General features: G+C 42.5%; 1 protein-coding gene across 1 annotated transcript in view; it reads right to left on the reverse strand.

Moving 5' to 3' along the window:
* The window catches only part of ADAMTS14 (ADAM metallopeptidase with thrombospondin type 1 motif 14), a 99,846-nt gene that overhangs the window by 38,422 nt on the left and 45,023 nt on the right, over positions 1 to 16,401 (reverse strand). Inside the window, exons 5-6 of the mRNA XM_034776551.1 lie at positions 4,119 to 4,202; positions 795 to 951 (exon numbers count right to left, since the gene is read on the reverse strand). Coding sequence (XP_034632442.1) covers positions 795 to 951; positions 4,119 to 4,202 — 241 coding nt within the window. The remainder of the gene's footprint in view (positions 1 to 794; positions 952 to 4,118; positions 4,203 to 16,401) is intronic.

The raw sequence follows: 16,401 nt of genomic DNA on the forward strand, positions 1-16,401 counted from the left end.
GGGGGCGGAGTTAGGGCGGGGAAGGGCCGGAGTTGGGGCGGGGGTTGGGGTGGGGAAATGGGCGGGGCCAGGGCCCGTGGAGGGTCCTCTTTTTTTATTTATTAGATATGGTAACCCTAGGTTAAAAGACAGGAAACAAAGGGTAGGAATAAATGGTCAGTTTTCAGAATGGAGAAAGATAAATAGCGGGGTCCCTCAAGGATCAGTACTGGGACCGGTGCTGTTCAATATATTCATAAATTATCTGGAAAAAGGAGTAAACAGTGGCATGGCAAAGTTTGCAGTCGATACAAAATTACTCAAGATAGTTAAGTCAAAGCACATTGCAAAAAGTTACAAAGGGAACTCACAAAACTGAGTGACTGGTCAAGAAAATGGCAGATGAAATTCAATGTTGATACATGTAAAGTAATGAACATTCAAAAACATAATCCCAACTGTACATACAAAATGATGAGGTCTATCTTTCTTGAGTGGCAACAGCTAACTTATTTTGGAGTCATTGTGGATAGTTCTCTGAAAACATCTACTCAATGTACAATGGTAGTAAAAAAAAAACTAACAGAACGTAAGGAACCATAAGGAAAGGTCAAGAGAAGAAAACCCTCATGGGATTCAATTTTGTCTTTTCTCCATTCCTTTTATTAAGTTCTAATCTTTATAACTTTTTCCAAGACCTTTGTGGACCTCAGCCTGTAAGCACACAGACTGTGTCAGCAGGAAATCCCTTCCAATTGCTGGCTTTTCCCCAAGCCCAGCAAACTGCACATACATGATCGAGATGAATACAGTACCTTGCATACCTGCTGGACCAAAATCTTGCCTGGTGAGGAATACGGCATGGTCATGGTATTCAGCATGGTCTGGGTCTGAGCGCTGCTGAGAATGGGCCCAGCGGCAGACCTGCTCCAAGCTCCGAGATGGGTTCCCCCGCTCTATTAGGCTGACTGACTGGGGGGTGAAAAGAAAGGAGGGGGCATTACTGGGTGACAATGAACCTGTCCCAAGTTTTGAGGTACAGGGTACAGAAGATCCCCAGATAAAGTTTCCACGACATTAACAATGAAAACATAGTATTTTAAATTTCATAGAATCATAGCTTAAAGCCAGCGAGGACCACCAGATCATCTAGTCTTACCTCCTGTATGTCAGAGGCTACTAAACACCACCCAGCCCCGCACAGTAAACCCAACAGCCAAAATCAGACAGATGTATCACAACCCTCAGGAGACTAAGCTCTTGTGTATCACAGAGAGAGAACAGGAGGGCCAAGGTGCACCAGTGCCCAAGGCCCTCCGATGGCAGGGAACTGATTGAGATATATCCAGTTGATCCTGGCAGGTGACCTGCATCCCACGCTGCAGAAGAAGGGGAAAAAATCCCAGGTCACTGCCAATCTGATCTGGGGGAACACTCCTTCCCGACTCCATGTACGGCGATCAGTTAGACCCTGAGCATGTGAGCAAGAACCAGCCAACCAAGTAGAGAGAGAAAATGCTTTGTGCCACCTTAGAGACCTGGCCCACTCCTCCCAGTGTCCCATCTCCAGCCACAGCCATCTCTGATGCTTCAGAGGAAGGAGACAAAAAAAAAAAACCCCAACAACAGAATATATTTGGGGCAAAATAAATCCTTCCTTGGCCCCTCCTCCTCCAGAAATTACAAACATGCAGCACCCCCAGAAATGGAGGATGTCTGGCACACAGTAAACGGATTAGCAGTATGGGAAGGGCTAATGCTGGACAAAGATCCCAAAGTAAGTGCCTAATCTTATGAAAACCTAGGTAAGATCTTCAAGCACAGCACAGAGGATCTTGATTGTTCAGATAACCCATACACAGTAAACTGCATAGAACTCAAGGTACTGTAGAAGGATGAAGGGCTGAGTTGGTCCTGTCAGGATTGCAGCCTGGGGCTTCTAGTTCACATCTCAATGTTTAGACCTTCTGCTTTTGCCTCCTTTGCATCTTCAGTATATCATCATCAATTAGATGCCGGCATTAACACCTTAGCTGAGAGGCCAGAAACCCTATCTCCTTCCTCAGATGGAAATGATGTTCTGTTGTCACCTGCCTGGGGATGCTTGCCACAATGTGGGCTGCCTCAAATCTTTTCCTCATGTACCTAGGAAACCATGATCACCACCTTCAGGATACACGCAGTTTCTGCTCACCAGGAATATTTCTCTTGTAATCAGATATTTTCCAGGAAATGCTGGTGTTCTGTATCTGCAGCAGCTCATAAAATGGCTATTTACTTCAGTTCAGCAGTAACCAGACAGAAAAACCCTTCCATCGGTGTAGGCTGCGTCTATATTACAGGGCTGTGGCAGCACAGCTATGCTGGTAGGGCAGACATATCCTTTGACTCCCTAAAGGTGTTAAGGGTGTTCAAGACCTCAGAGAAAGCTTTGTATGCCATTTTGTTAGCATCATCACAACACTTTGGGCTTATGCTGAACATTATATGAGAGGACATTTAATGAGAGGATCTCAGTGTTCCACATCAGCTGACCAGCCCTGTGATTTAAATATTTTATTTACAGATAGGGAAATAGGCACAGAGTGGTCTAAGCTCACACATCGAGTAAGTGACAAAATCAGGATTTGAACGCATGAGACTCACTGAGAGGCAATGTTGTCCAGTGGACTGAGCAGCAAACTAAGCCTGACTCCAATCCTGGCCCTGACACTGATTCACTCTGTCCCCTACGGCAGTTCACCTAACCTTTCTGTGCTCTGGTTTCTCCATTTGTAAAATAGGAATTAAAATAGTTACCTGAGGGACTTTTGTGAGGATTAGTTAACACTTGTCCTCTGCTTTGAAGAGGTGAATCATGAAGGCCCCAATTTGGGAAAGCATTTAATTAAGTGTGTATCCATATTCACCATAATACTTAAACATATGCTTCACTGGAATTCAATGGGACTTGAGCATGTGCGTAAATCCTGTCCTGAGTAGCAACATTTTCCTGCATTGGGGCTTATGTAAGTGCTAATTATTACTGCTAGTAGACACTACCCAGACTGTTGCTGTGCACTTAATTCCCTTTTGAAGGGCGACAGGGGAGTATTGTGCCTTGACTCTTACTTCGTACTACACGCACCCTCCACATTGCTCTTTGTCTTGGTGAAGAGCTCAAAATGAGTGCAGCTATAGCAAAACAAAACGCCACAAAACCAGTCCAGAAAGCTTCTTCTCTGCACTGTGGTGTGACAGAAAATCCCTGCAACCAAAAATTAACCTCAGTTAACCAAATAAGATGTTAATTACTGAGAGATTAACCCTCCTGCCCTACCCCTTCCCAAGCCAGCTCAGAGCTGTAGTCAGCAGCAGCAGTGGGGGAAGGGTAAGAGTTCTCAATCAGAAACACAGGGGTACTGTAAGGCAGAGATGTCCTCATGTCTGCCTTCTATAGAAGGAAAATCTTTGGAGTCTAGGAATTTCAGCAAGTCTCACATGAAACAGAGAGATTCAAGATCGTTTTGATTCAGTCTGGCAAAGCCACAGCATGTGACAGCTGCTTACAGAGGGAATGGAACCAATATTTCATATTTAAACAGAAATCTATTTGCCTTTCACACTTAAGCAAAAGATCAAAAATAGCTCTTCAGAGCAGGGAACTTGCCCTACTGTTTGTAAAGCCCTGTGCAAATTTACCACACTGAACTGCATACATTATTTTTAACAACAATAATTGTCTCTGCGTTTAAAGTAAAGCATTTGCTCCTTTGTTTTTCCATTCTAGCAGGTCCTGTGCTGAAGCTACAATGCTGATTGCTGGCCCTGTGAGATCCCAATCATTTCTACGTAACAGATTTTGATACCACATACATCTGCACAGAGGATTAGCTCAAGGAGAAGCTTGGCTGTGAGGAAGAGGCTCTCTTAATGCAAACACAAATATATAACTAGACTGAATCCTGAGTCATCTCCCCAGACATACACACCAATCTGAAAGCAGGGGGTGCAAACGGGGAAGTTAGCTGAAGGTGTTGTTTTTATAGACATAACCCAGTCTGGAAGCTCATTGCATTCTTCAGCCGAAGCATGCTGTATATTGTGACTGTCCCCTTCCCCTAGATAGCATCTTCTGCTCACTCCAGCCCTGAATTTACCTGTCTGTAGCCCACCATGATCATTCTGACCAGGACAATGTTAATGTGAACCCCCAAAGACTCGTCGTGGTAAATTTCATCCACCTAAGAAAAAAAAACAAAATAGAAAATAAAGTTAAAAATAACCCTACTATTTAAAAAAAAAAAACCTGGCTTTTGAAAAGTCCTCATGCCTATAACAGTAGCAAAGACTCCAGATCCTATGACAGTACAGAGTATCTGCTAGCTTTCTTCACGTGACTATTGATCTAAACAACAGACGGTCCTGTGGCACCTTTGAGACTAACAGAAGTATTGCAGCATAAGCTTTCGTGGGTGAATACCCACTTCATCAGACGCAAGTAATGGAAATCTCCAGAGGCAGGTATAAATCAGTATGGAGATAACGAGGTTAGTTCAATCAGGGAGGGTGAGGTGCTCTGCTAGCAGTTGAGGTGTGAACACCAAGGGAGGAGAAACTGCTTCTGTAGTTGGATAGCCATTCACAGTCTTTATTTAATCCTGATCTGATGGTGTCAAATTTGCAAATGAACTGGAGCTCAGCAGTTTCTCTTTGGAGTTTGGTCCAGCAATACCCCGCCTCTTGCTAATGCTGGGCTGCCCGGGCCAAGGGAAGCAGGAAGCTGCCGAGAAGAGGGGATCTGCCCGCCAGCTGCGGAGCGCTCGGCCGCCGAGCCCTGAGCCGACGCAGGAGGTGGCCGCGGCGGCGATGTTGGGGCCACGCTGAGCGTGGGGCGCGATGGCCGAGGAGCTGGCCCCTTCACTCCTCCGGCCACACCCGCTGCCCCCCCCCAATGACTCCTCTGGGCTGAGGGAAGCAGGAAGCTGCCGGGGAGAGGGGATCTCGCCAGCTGCTGCCCGCCCCACTACTCCGCTCCCACCAGCCCCCGGGAGAAGCAAGCAGTGCCCGCCCGCCACCTGTTCCCCGCGCCCAGCCCCCTCCCGGACCGAGCCCCTCTGAGGGGGGGTGCTGCATGGCCGCAGGAGCCAAGGGGGGGCGCAGCGTGGCACGGCTGGAGGAGCCAGCCATGGGGGGGGGCGCGGAGCAGCCGGAGGAGGAGCCAAGGGGGGCGTGGCCAGAGGAGGAGCCACGGGGGGGCGCCTTTTTTATGTTTGCTCCCCCTGCACTTAGAACCTGGCTATGCCACTGCCAACCCCCAGCCCTCCAAAAGCACTTCACACCCATCCCCCATAGCAAAAAGAAAAAAAAAAAAGATCAGGAAAAGCCTCCAATAAAAAGCTTTCAGAGTCTCTCTTCCAGCTATGCTGTTTTGAGTTTTGCTGGCAGAATTGTCTTTCTGCCACTGCCAAAAGATCCTATCAGAGGTTCTTTTTGAGGGGCAGCTGACAGAAATGTCCCAGGGACACCAGAGGATAATACAGAGACAAAGGAAACTTGCTAGATGTGATTCAACACCCTTCTCTCTCTCACCGCCCCCTTCAGTACACAAGCCCTTTCCTCACCCTGTCCTTGAACAAAGCAGACTGCATTCAATCTGTTCCGATTCGCTCTGTGAGGTCTCTCCAGACCGCTTCACCTTCTCTCTCCTCCCAGCTCTTCGTCCCTCCCTTCCTTTCTCATGTTTGCTATGCATTCATCTTATGAAGTCCTAACTCACATGCCTCACGGGAGCAGGAAATGGTTAAAATAATCTTCCCTTGCTTCATTAGAAGAAAAACCCTGTAAAGCAAAACTGACAGCAGGATGACAAGGGTAGAATATCCTTCCTTTCCGGGGTGCCTATCACATAACCCACATGAAAACGCCTTTCATTTCTGGAACATAGTGGGCTGTTTGTCTCCACACAGGGCAAGAGACAGACTCTCTTCTAAAGATGTAACACCAAATAAATATTGTCAAGTATCAGGGGGTAGCCGTGTTAGTCTGTATCTACAAAAACAACAAAGAGTCTGGTGGCACCTTAAAGACTAACAGATTTATTTGGGCATAAGCTTTCGTGAGTAAACCTCACAGTGAGGTTTTTACTCACGAAAGCTTATGCCCAAATAAATCTGTTAGTCTTTAAGGTGCCACCAGACTCTTTGTTGTTCAAATAAATATTTAAACACACACACATCTACACATAGTCTGTTTGAACAGTCTCCATAGTGACACTTAAACACTGTCCCAAAGCCTTGCCTAGCCCCACTCCTGCTCCTTTCCTCACTCTGATTCTGATATACAAAGTCATGCATGGCCCAGTGCAGAGTTAGTGTCTTTCTTTTTTTAATAAATGATCCATTTTTAAAAAGCAAAATTTCCAAATGATTGGGCGCTTTGCTGTCTGATGATATCCCTGTTATCGTCAACTGAGTCCAGAACAGCTAGATTTCCCATGGCAATTGCATCAACCTCAGATCATCCTGCAATGAGTGGTTACTACCAGCGGAGCGTCTGAACTCATCCAGTGGAAGGAACTGTTTCATGTCCTAATATCCTCGCATTTTAAGGAGAAAAATGGCATTTCAGAGAGAGATACAAGATCTTATCAAGCTGAGTGAATTAGTCACCTGAAAGTCCACATAAGCTATAAGAGCCTGTTAAATCTGACCTACCAATTCACATGCCAAGGAGGAATCCGAAGGAAAAGACAATACATTTTTAAAGGACAGGACCTGGCATCAGGAAGAACAAAAGATGTAGTTAAAGGTAACCTGCAAATGAAAAAAAATGAGTTTGTGCCGTTTTCTTCCCCCTTTCAAGGATGTATAAAGGAGGCCTGCAAGGGTCTTTCCCATCAGCTTCAAAAAAAACTTTTCTTCAACATATGTTTAAAAGCAGAAATTCAGGTCTTGTCTACCCTGCTTTTCCTAGAAGACCCTCTGGACAGCTTGAGAACAAGTAGGATCATGACATCACATATAACAAGCAGGTGAAACCTGATTGAGTGAGGAGAAGTTATTTTTATTCAGACTGTTTACAACTATTTGTTTAAAGGTTTTGTTTGTTTTTTCTGTTAACACCTATTTCACGCATCATGTACTATAAATGGCCAGAAGAAAATATCTGTTTCTTAAGATTTAACACCCAGCACCTTACAGTTAAAGTTTAATAAAAGTCTTAAAACATACCTCCAACAAAAACAGAGAGGGAAAGACTTGACATTCTTTGAATTTCCAAGGTAAATACAAACATGAAATAATAATTTAAAAAATCAGCCAACATTTTCAAGAGTCTCGAGTGATTTGGGGGTATCTCATTTTTTGGGTGCCCAACTTGAGGCACATTAAAAGACCCCACTATTCAGAAAGTGTTGAGCAGTGCCTCCCTCCCCCCGATAATCAGGCACCTGTAAATTGTCTCAGGTTGGGCACCAAAAATCACTAGTCACTTTTAAAGATCTTGGCCCTCAAACCTTCATTATACATCATGGAGAAAAGGGACAAAGCCAAGGTTTATTCTTTGCAGGTCACCTTTAAGAGGGACAAATCCAGGGTCTGAATTCTTACAGCTATTCCCACTGGTCCTTGCCTTCCATAATTCAAGAAAGGGTTTTCTTGCAATATTTTACTGAGCGAGAGGCTATGGGACAGCTTTAGGAGCACAGGAAATAGGTCATTGCAGTAGAAAGGAGCACTAACGTGCAGGTATTCTTTGTGCCTATTTATCTCATGAAATAATCTCTGCGTGATAGAATATCAATTTATTATCTGGCCCACCAAAAATGATCATGAAGCTCGAATCTTGCAGACCTCACAGGGCTGGGTCTGAAGATTTTTTTTTTAAACCTTGCTACTGCTATTCTCCTCAATAGCCTACTCTGTCCTTTCTTTTGGAAGCTATTGTAGAGTCCTACAGTAAACAGATGCCCAAAATAAAATTTTAGGCTAATGAACCACATCTGCCAGCAGTGATAACTTCCATCCCAGTACAATTTCCTTAACACACTAGTGGCTTTTGGGAGATGTAGTCCATTCAAACCAACTATCCTGGTGGAAACACAAAGGGAGCTGTCTGAAAAGTGGAAAGAATAAAGTTTGAAATACTGAAAATGCTCTTTAAAATGGTTTTGTTAATGAAGTCAGCCACTAAGCAAAACACTTGCACAGATGCCAAGAAAGCTAGTCTGTGCGTGCAGCTCCAGTGACAAAATATATACAAAAGCAAGAGAGACATCTGTGGCCCTCAACCACCCACAAAACAGATGTGAATTTGGCAGAAAAACTGGTCTATAAAATATTTTGATTTTTATAACATCAGACTTGCCTTTTTCAAATGCTGATCAGGTTAGCACTGCTATGGGGCACACAGCTGGAGTGAGGATAGGAAGGGTTCCAAAGCTATCAGAGTTGTTTTTTGCTAGTTCCTCAGTCTCCCAACTAAACCACTGGAAATACAAAAGTCGGAGTCGTCACAGATTTAAGCAAAAGGTGAACTGGATTGCCAACTATCAGGAAATATATTTAAAACTGTCAGTTACAGTCAGTAAAAAAAATGTACAGTATGTTAGTAAAAATGGTAAGTTAACTTAAATAGTTTCCTTATTTCATCCAAAAGAGAAATATTTTTCCTTTACTCATCCATAAATTTCCAGACTATAAGAATATTTTAAATATGTCATCCAGATTTATGGGACTTTTCTGTTTTGATGGCTAAAGTTGTGGATTCTTTAAAAATTCATACAGACGTTATATGAAGCCAGAATTGCAATTTTCCAGACTACATTAATACTTTTTAATGTATGGAACCTAGAATGTATATACTTATTTTGTATTTGAAATGGCATCAGTAATTAAAAGCTGGAGTGTAAGTCAATTTTGAATACAGTACAACCTTGCTAAATCTCTCTAGGGATTAATACAGCTACTAAGAATTACTGATGTTTGCAAAGGAGTAATTTAAGTGCTGATCCTGCAGACACAATTAAAGTCAATGGGACTTCCTGTGCATTTATACAGTCTCCTCACATGCATCAAACTGCAAATAGCCTTAGAAATTTGGGGCCTGGTCCTGCAGCCCTTACTCACACGATTTGTCTCAGTGTTTCCTGTGATACTGACTACACACATGCAAGAAAAGTTTGCACAAGTGGGCCCTTATTCAGCAAGTGCAGTAAGCAAGCAAACAAGACCAACAAAACAGCAAGGATAATACATCACAAAATGTCCTCTGATAATGTATTCAGCAAATGTAGCTCAGTGGAGCTGTGATAATATTTCATAGCATGTTAGTAAGCCTTCTGAAGTATATTTTGTAAAAATAATGAAATATTTTTAGTAATTACTTGCTTATTCTTTCTTATTGAAAAAAGAAAGCTTGGTTCTCTGAGTCATAAGTAGTTATCTATCCACCTTGGAATTTCTAGCATATTCATCATCATAATATCTAAGCACCAAGATCTGAGAGTCTCTTTGAGAACAGTTCTATCCATCCATGTGAAACACAGTGATCCAAAAACTGCACTAGCTACTTACAGACAAGAAAAATATTCTGGCACTGAGAAGTAGAAGAGAACTGGAGTTAGTATGACACATTTCATACTAAGTTCATACACATCAGATGTGTTTCACAAAGCAATGAATTCAAACTTGATCTAGAGTAGCACAACACTTATGGGAATGGTTGTAGCCATTAGGGCTCAAAAATAGATTATGTAAAAGTAGGACACTGGAAACTATTTTACTGAGAGAGGGAATTTCATCCCTACTCTTTTTTTAAAGGAATGTCTTGGGATCTTTAACTCCCACCTGGACAGTTATGGGCAGAAAGAACTTTAGTCTGAAGTCTCCCCCAGATGACTGTTACTCTAACAGAGCAACAGAGTAGCTCCTACCTTTTATGTACATAGGTGCTGAAGCAGAAATCTAATTCTCTACCACCAGATAGAGATCAGGGTCGTTTCTACAACACTTTAGTAGGAAACTAAAGGATCCATATCTGATAGAAACTAATATGACTTTCACAGGTTAATTTAAAAAAAAAAACCACATGTGGATGAGCATTGCCCAAGGGGTAAACTGCACAGCATATTTTTTATATCCAGATTATATAATTGATTGAACAAAATCAAAAGTTTCTGCACTGGCAAGAAGCACAGGGGTGCGCTGCTTTCTGGTGTGATGAGCCCGACCCCAATCAGGAAGAGTTTCTAGGAGGAACGCCAGCACGGGGCCAGCTCCTCCTGCCCTTGGGCTAAAGTGCCTGTTGAGTTAGAGAAAAACTGGCAGAGCTTCAAAAGCACACCAAACGCCAGCTCCTTTCTGAACCTGACAGCTCTGACCTGAAGTGCCTTAAGAAGCATTTTGGCAGCTTACGCCACCCCCTCAACTGGGTTGGACTTGGCTGGAGTGGAGAGGAGGTAAGAATGAGGGCAAGGAGAGAGGATGGGCAGCAAGAATTTGGGAGGGGAGGTGGAGAAGAGAAGGGAGAAACTGCAACTCGACATCATGAAAAACTTTAGGTTAAATCTGCCAATTGGTAGCAGTTTGTTTCTCTCCACCACATGAAATAAATCCCTTCCCTTGTCTCCACAACTCAAAGATGATTAATCCTTTGCCATATACACTTATGATTTCAAATTAGATTGAAGCTGAAGAGGCAAGAAGGGGAGGGGGGCAGGGAGGGAATCCTTGGCCACTCTTCCTTTGCAGGAGATGCTGTTATACGCTTTCCTTTCTAATCAATGGGAAAGATACAGTTACACAGACACTGGAATATCCTGGAACACACTCAAGCCTGCACTGAGTAGAAAAGCAGAGCAGCTACTGCTGATGGAAACCTTCTGTGCACTTGTTTCTAGGAGCAAGCCCCAGAGAATATTTTCATTGCCATGTGAGGAGCATTAAGTGAATGGCATGACTCTTCATGCCCTCTGCTGATACCATTAGCTGGTCAATGTCTTAAAAGAAAATCCCTCTGTGCAAATACCTGCTCAGCAAATGGATCTGTTAAAGGGACCAGACTACATGAAAACAGCTGGCGTGAAACTCTTATTATCAGACTTATCGAATAGTTTATATACCCAGCCCTCATAATGCTCTGATGAGGAATACCCTCCAAAACCAACATGTCTATTTAATAAACAAATTTATCACCAACATTATTGCTAATTCCTAGAGTCTACCTATGATTTAGGTGCCCAACAGCAAGAAAAATCAATCTGTATGACCCTGGCTGGCTGTATAGCAGTAGGTAACATCAAAGCTCCTAGGACTGTGCTGACACAGTGGATGATGCTGGTACAGTAAAACAAGGAAGTGAACATTAAAATACTGTATACCATCTCTCCTGTCAGTCACTTGATAAACTTGCCTGTTCCATCAGGTCCTTTCTGAGTCTGGCTAGTTCTGGAGGTGAACCTTACAATTCTGCCACATACCATGGGAGCATTCTGATGCTCCTAATTCACAGTGAGTACTTGCCCAAATACAGCACATATCACTAATATGTAATCATGGCAAGAGGCACCAGAGGTCTGCATGACAACAAAACAAATTTGCAATTTCTAGACTTCACTGTCTTTGAGCAATGACTTGACAAAAAAAATGGAATTTTCCAAATGAGCAAAATCACTGACATTTCTAAATCTCAGATCTCAGATTCAGCTTGGCAAGCTCATCTCAAACTAACTTCTGCCCCAATTTCCATGCCAATATGGACTTGTGAAAAATCTGTTCTGGAGCTTTAAAGGCGGGGGCAAAAGCACTACTTACTATACTAAGTATACTCAGAGCTAATACTAGACAGCACTTTACATTTTTGGGTGCCACACAAACTAGGTTGCTCTCCAAACATTTCTGTAAGTTAGGTAAGTGTTATTATCCAGATTTTACAGATGGGGAAACTGAGGCACAGAACAATTTGTCCACGACTGCACTGCAAGTCAGGACTTCCTAGCTTCTAGCACCAATCTCTACCCACTACACAATACGGCTCCTCAACGAAACAACAACAAACGTGTGAAGAGCCTCATATTCAAACAGGCAACCCCCACTGTTAACCACTTTACAACATACAAAAGAAGCCTGTTGAAAGTTATGTTAGGACCCCTTTACACTGCAAGTGGCTGCAACCCTGCTGGATTTGCCCACCACAGAATACCCCTAATGTAAATGAATTCCCTGCATGGCATAGAACTGGCTAAATGATTTTGCTGGTCCCTTTTGGTGGCCACTTAAGACAAGTTTCTCTATATATGAACTTTGAAATAAAAATGGTAGCTCATACCTTCGAGCCCTTCACATGCAGCTGGTTGTGCTACTATGATTAACACTGTCCCTGCTGTTTGCAACAAGTCTTCCTAATAATAAGGCTACTGTAGTGATGGCTCCCAGACACTGTGCTTAGTTACTGTACCAAGTTGTCCCTTCTTGCCCCAATGTCAGCTTTAAAAAGGGACTTTTCACACTGAAGCAAATTTGTCAACCAGTTATGCCTAAATCATAATGCTTTGACATTCTGTATTCACCCTGTCATGGCTGAAGATGTGTGTTTGAATAAGAGCTTTTTCCCTCTCAATATAGTACCACATTCAGCTAGTTGGCCCTTCAAAGTATTCACGATAATACTTGACTTTTGATATTACAATCATGGAAACGACTATGATCTCAGAAATCTATCATTGTGACTGGACTGCAAGATCGAGGCAAAAAATAAAAATGGCCTGAGGAGCGTAACGTTCCTCATTAAATCACCAATATCTTGGATAAGACTGTCAAGAAAAATTGTAATACATGAAAAGATATGTGCAAGTCTGTTGTTCTAAAGAATTTCCCCAATGTGGCAATCCCCTTTCCAGAGTTAGAAACCTACAATCCACAGGAAGTTGTTTCTCCAGCAAGATTCTTCCAGAGGAAAATCCTTTCTCTTGAACATAATCTCCACCTAAAAGTAGTTTGCGTTTTCTAAAATCTCTAAATAAGGCTTCACTAAAGTTCTGTTTTGCTGAGAACTTACAAACAATGAAATGCTTGACAGAATGGTAGGATGTAAGTCACTCCTCTAGCAGAACTCTGAGTTAACAACCCAAAACAATAGGAAAATACTTAGTAACTTTGTATTGTCAAGCAAATTCATTGGAAATATCTTATCACCCAGGTTTTCTTAATAGGTAGATGCGGAGCATTGGTGAGAAAACACCAATAGGAAAATTCCTAGGCTGCAGTCTGGTTCCAGTGAAAGAAATCTTTGTCTACCTGCCCACCCCACTACACAGAAGCAGAAAATGAAAATCCTTCTTCCAGCAACTCGGTGAAGGCAGAATTCCTGTTATAGCTACGCCATCTTTGTATCTAATGATATTGGTTCTACTCTGCCTACTGTGTCAGTTCTGCAGGTGGATAACATGCCCAGAATTAGTTCTGTGAGCACAAAGCATGTCCAGAATTGGTTCTGCAGGGAGAGAAAGAATGCCTAGGATTAGCTCTGCAGGCAGCTTTCAGAACCTAGAATAAAAACTAAATCCAACCCCCTGAGTTGATCACTTCGCACCTCATCTTCAATTCATTCCTGTGCTGAGTTGAGAAATATCATTGATTCCTCTCTGGGTAAAACCTCTAAACACCTGTCAAATCAAATGCTGCAGTGAACACAAATGAAAATCAGAAAATCAGAACCAAACTGAGTGATGACTCCACAAAATCTAATTGAAGGGCACTTACAGGGAACCAGTGTGGCCTGATTGTTGGGCAAGATGGGACCGTCTCCCAGATTAGGGGAGAGTGGAAATTCCAATTCCACTGAAGGATTCTGGCTGTGTTCCTTATAATGCTTTGCGCCAATCAAAAGGGAACAGGAGTCTGAAATCTGATAACAGACCAGGGATTGCCGCTGGGGAGTCCCACAGGGCTCCTACTCTACCCTTGTTCAAAACAGTAACAGTATTAAGCTTTTTACCATGTCCCTCTGTTTTCTCTGTTATAAATTCACACTCCTTACTCTTTATTTTTCCTATTCCCTTTGGCTGCAGTTACTGTAGCTCCCCGGCTGCCAATATTTGCTCCTAGCCATTATGGTCTTGTGCCACATAGAACACTTAGGCTCCTCTGCCTGAACATGGCTGGTTGCTTTGAGTTAGGTCGTATTTTTAGAATATAGTTTTATCTGTTTGATTTCTCTGCAGGTTCTTGTTGTACCTGAACCTTCCCTCCAAATCAGAACCTGAATGCAAACCCCAAATCCTCCCCCCAACTCCTATTCCTTACTATTCAAGCTTCTTCAAGAGCAGTTTATTAAGCAATCGTGCTCCAGCCCATATATGCTAATATCCATTTATGGAGCCATAGCCAACAATTTTCTGTATTGAGTGCAATCCCTTTTCTTCTTTTGTCAGAGTGGGGCCCAGCCTGATCATTAAAAATATAAGCGTGAGTGGACAAATGCTGGTGGGAACTCCAGAGGAGAAAGCAAAATGACACCCTTTATGTGACAATGTTCCCCATGAAATCTCCTTAAAGGGATTAAAGATGCACGCACACATACAACAAAAAATCCTCATATAATGAACAGGATGTCCCACTGGGGGAAGGGTATGAAGGGGAAAAAAGCCGACAACCTTCCATCCTTTCACCTCCCAGCATGGGCCATTCTCATCCCACCACCTTTCAGAAATTCAGAAGGATTTAGAGGGATGGCCAAATCCCACTGCTATGATATGAACCCCGGTAGCAGCAACAGACAGTGAATGGGATGGTGATGCTGGGGTAAAAGGAGGAAACAACTCCTTTGCATTATTCTTTAATCCTAAAATCACGTTTCCCATGTCTCGGCTTTAGAATCTCACAGTCCCAGTCTTAATTGGTTAATTCCCTCTTCATGAGCTCAACAGAATGACAACAGATTGAAAAGCAAAGCTGGATACAAAACATTTCCTCTCCTCTGTCCCTCAAACAGTGTTAGATATAGTCTTAATTCCCACTCCCAGGAACCCCACACCCATACAGTGCCTCTCTCACACAAACTGTATAGTCACTGAAAATGCTAATGTTTTAATAAAAGGAATTCTAATATTATTTTTCCCACAGGCAACAAACTTTACAAAGTAGGAGCTTTAAAACAATACAGATAATCAAATATTTATCTCTAGATGACAACATTCTGGACATATGTAGGGATTTATACTTAGCTAATTTATCTCAGTAATATAATAAACTTTATACTAAGTTCTTTGTTGGAGAAAATGCTTTAAAAAGAGGCTGGTAAGAGGAAGACAACTGTGGGAGAAGAAGGAAATGGAATGAAGATGAGAAAGAGGGATATGTACTACCAGATATTCCACACTATTATTCTTGAAGGATCGTGCAATAAGATAAGTGAGCAACGGAGCTGCTGGGTGCTCTTTTGTAAATCTGGCTCTAACTGTGTAATACGTGCATGCACGGAAAATTTAAATTTGTAGTTATACAGTACTGGCAAAGATATTGAGGGTGATCAAATCTCAAGCTTCTGCATGTAAGTTAGTCAATCATCTCTGGGGCTCAAAAAGGACTTTCCCCCTCATATTCAGCACTGCACAAAGTTTCAGGGACATTATGGGAGCATTGAGAACAATGGGATTCATGAGGTGCTGAGCTCCTTTGAAAATATGACTGACTCCTGTACAGACCCATGGAAGATGAACATGATCTATAACAGTCTCACAAATCTGTGCTCCTGTTGCAAGAGGAATTTCCAGGACTGAGTTAATATTAGCAGAGGTCATAGTCAATATTCAGAACTATTTCACAGTCTGATAGAGTTTAAGGCCAGAAGGGACCATTAGATCATCTAATCTGACCTCCTGTCTATCCTGATTTCTCCATGAACTACAAACCATCCTGGATTTCTAAGTGTCAGTAGTTGTTCCTCGTTCATTTACTACTTGCTCCCATGGAGTCCCTAGTGCAGTGTCAAACAGGTAGAAAAAAATTAACAATGTTTTCCCTCCAAATCATCTGGTTTTGGAGTTCCTCCAAATTTTGTTTTTCACAAAATTTCAAAAGTCCAACTTTTCTTCCACCACAGATCAGTTTTCAAAATCCATTTGTAGCTTAAAATGTTATGTTTTCCAAATTTTCCACAGATGTTCAATGGTGGTCATCTCTGGTACTTTTAACTTTTCAGTATTTAAGTAACTCATCCGTTTAAAAAGAAAATCATCCACACTCCCCAAATACATATGCGCACGCACACACACAAAGAGGAATCCATCAGAATAGCACAAAGAGGCAACCAAATCAGGGGAGGTAAGGTGTTTCATCTAACTCCCAAAGCCAAACAAAAACCCGCCACCCTACTTTTCCCCATTATCTGCAACTAAATAAAGTAAATAAGCAAGTGGCTACCGATTTATCAGCAAGTTTGATC

The sequence above is a fragment of the Trachemys scripta genome, chromosome 7 (genome assembly GCF_013100865.1).
Source record: "Trachemys scripta elegans isolate TJP31775 chromosome 7, CAS_Tse_1.0, whole genome shotgun sequence".
Lineage (NCBI taxonomy): Eukaryota > Metazoa > Chordata > Testudines > Emydidae > Trachemys > Trachemys scripta.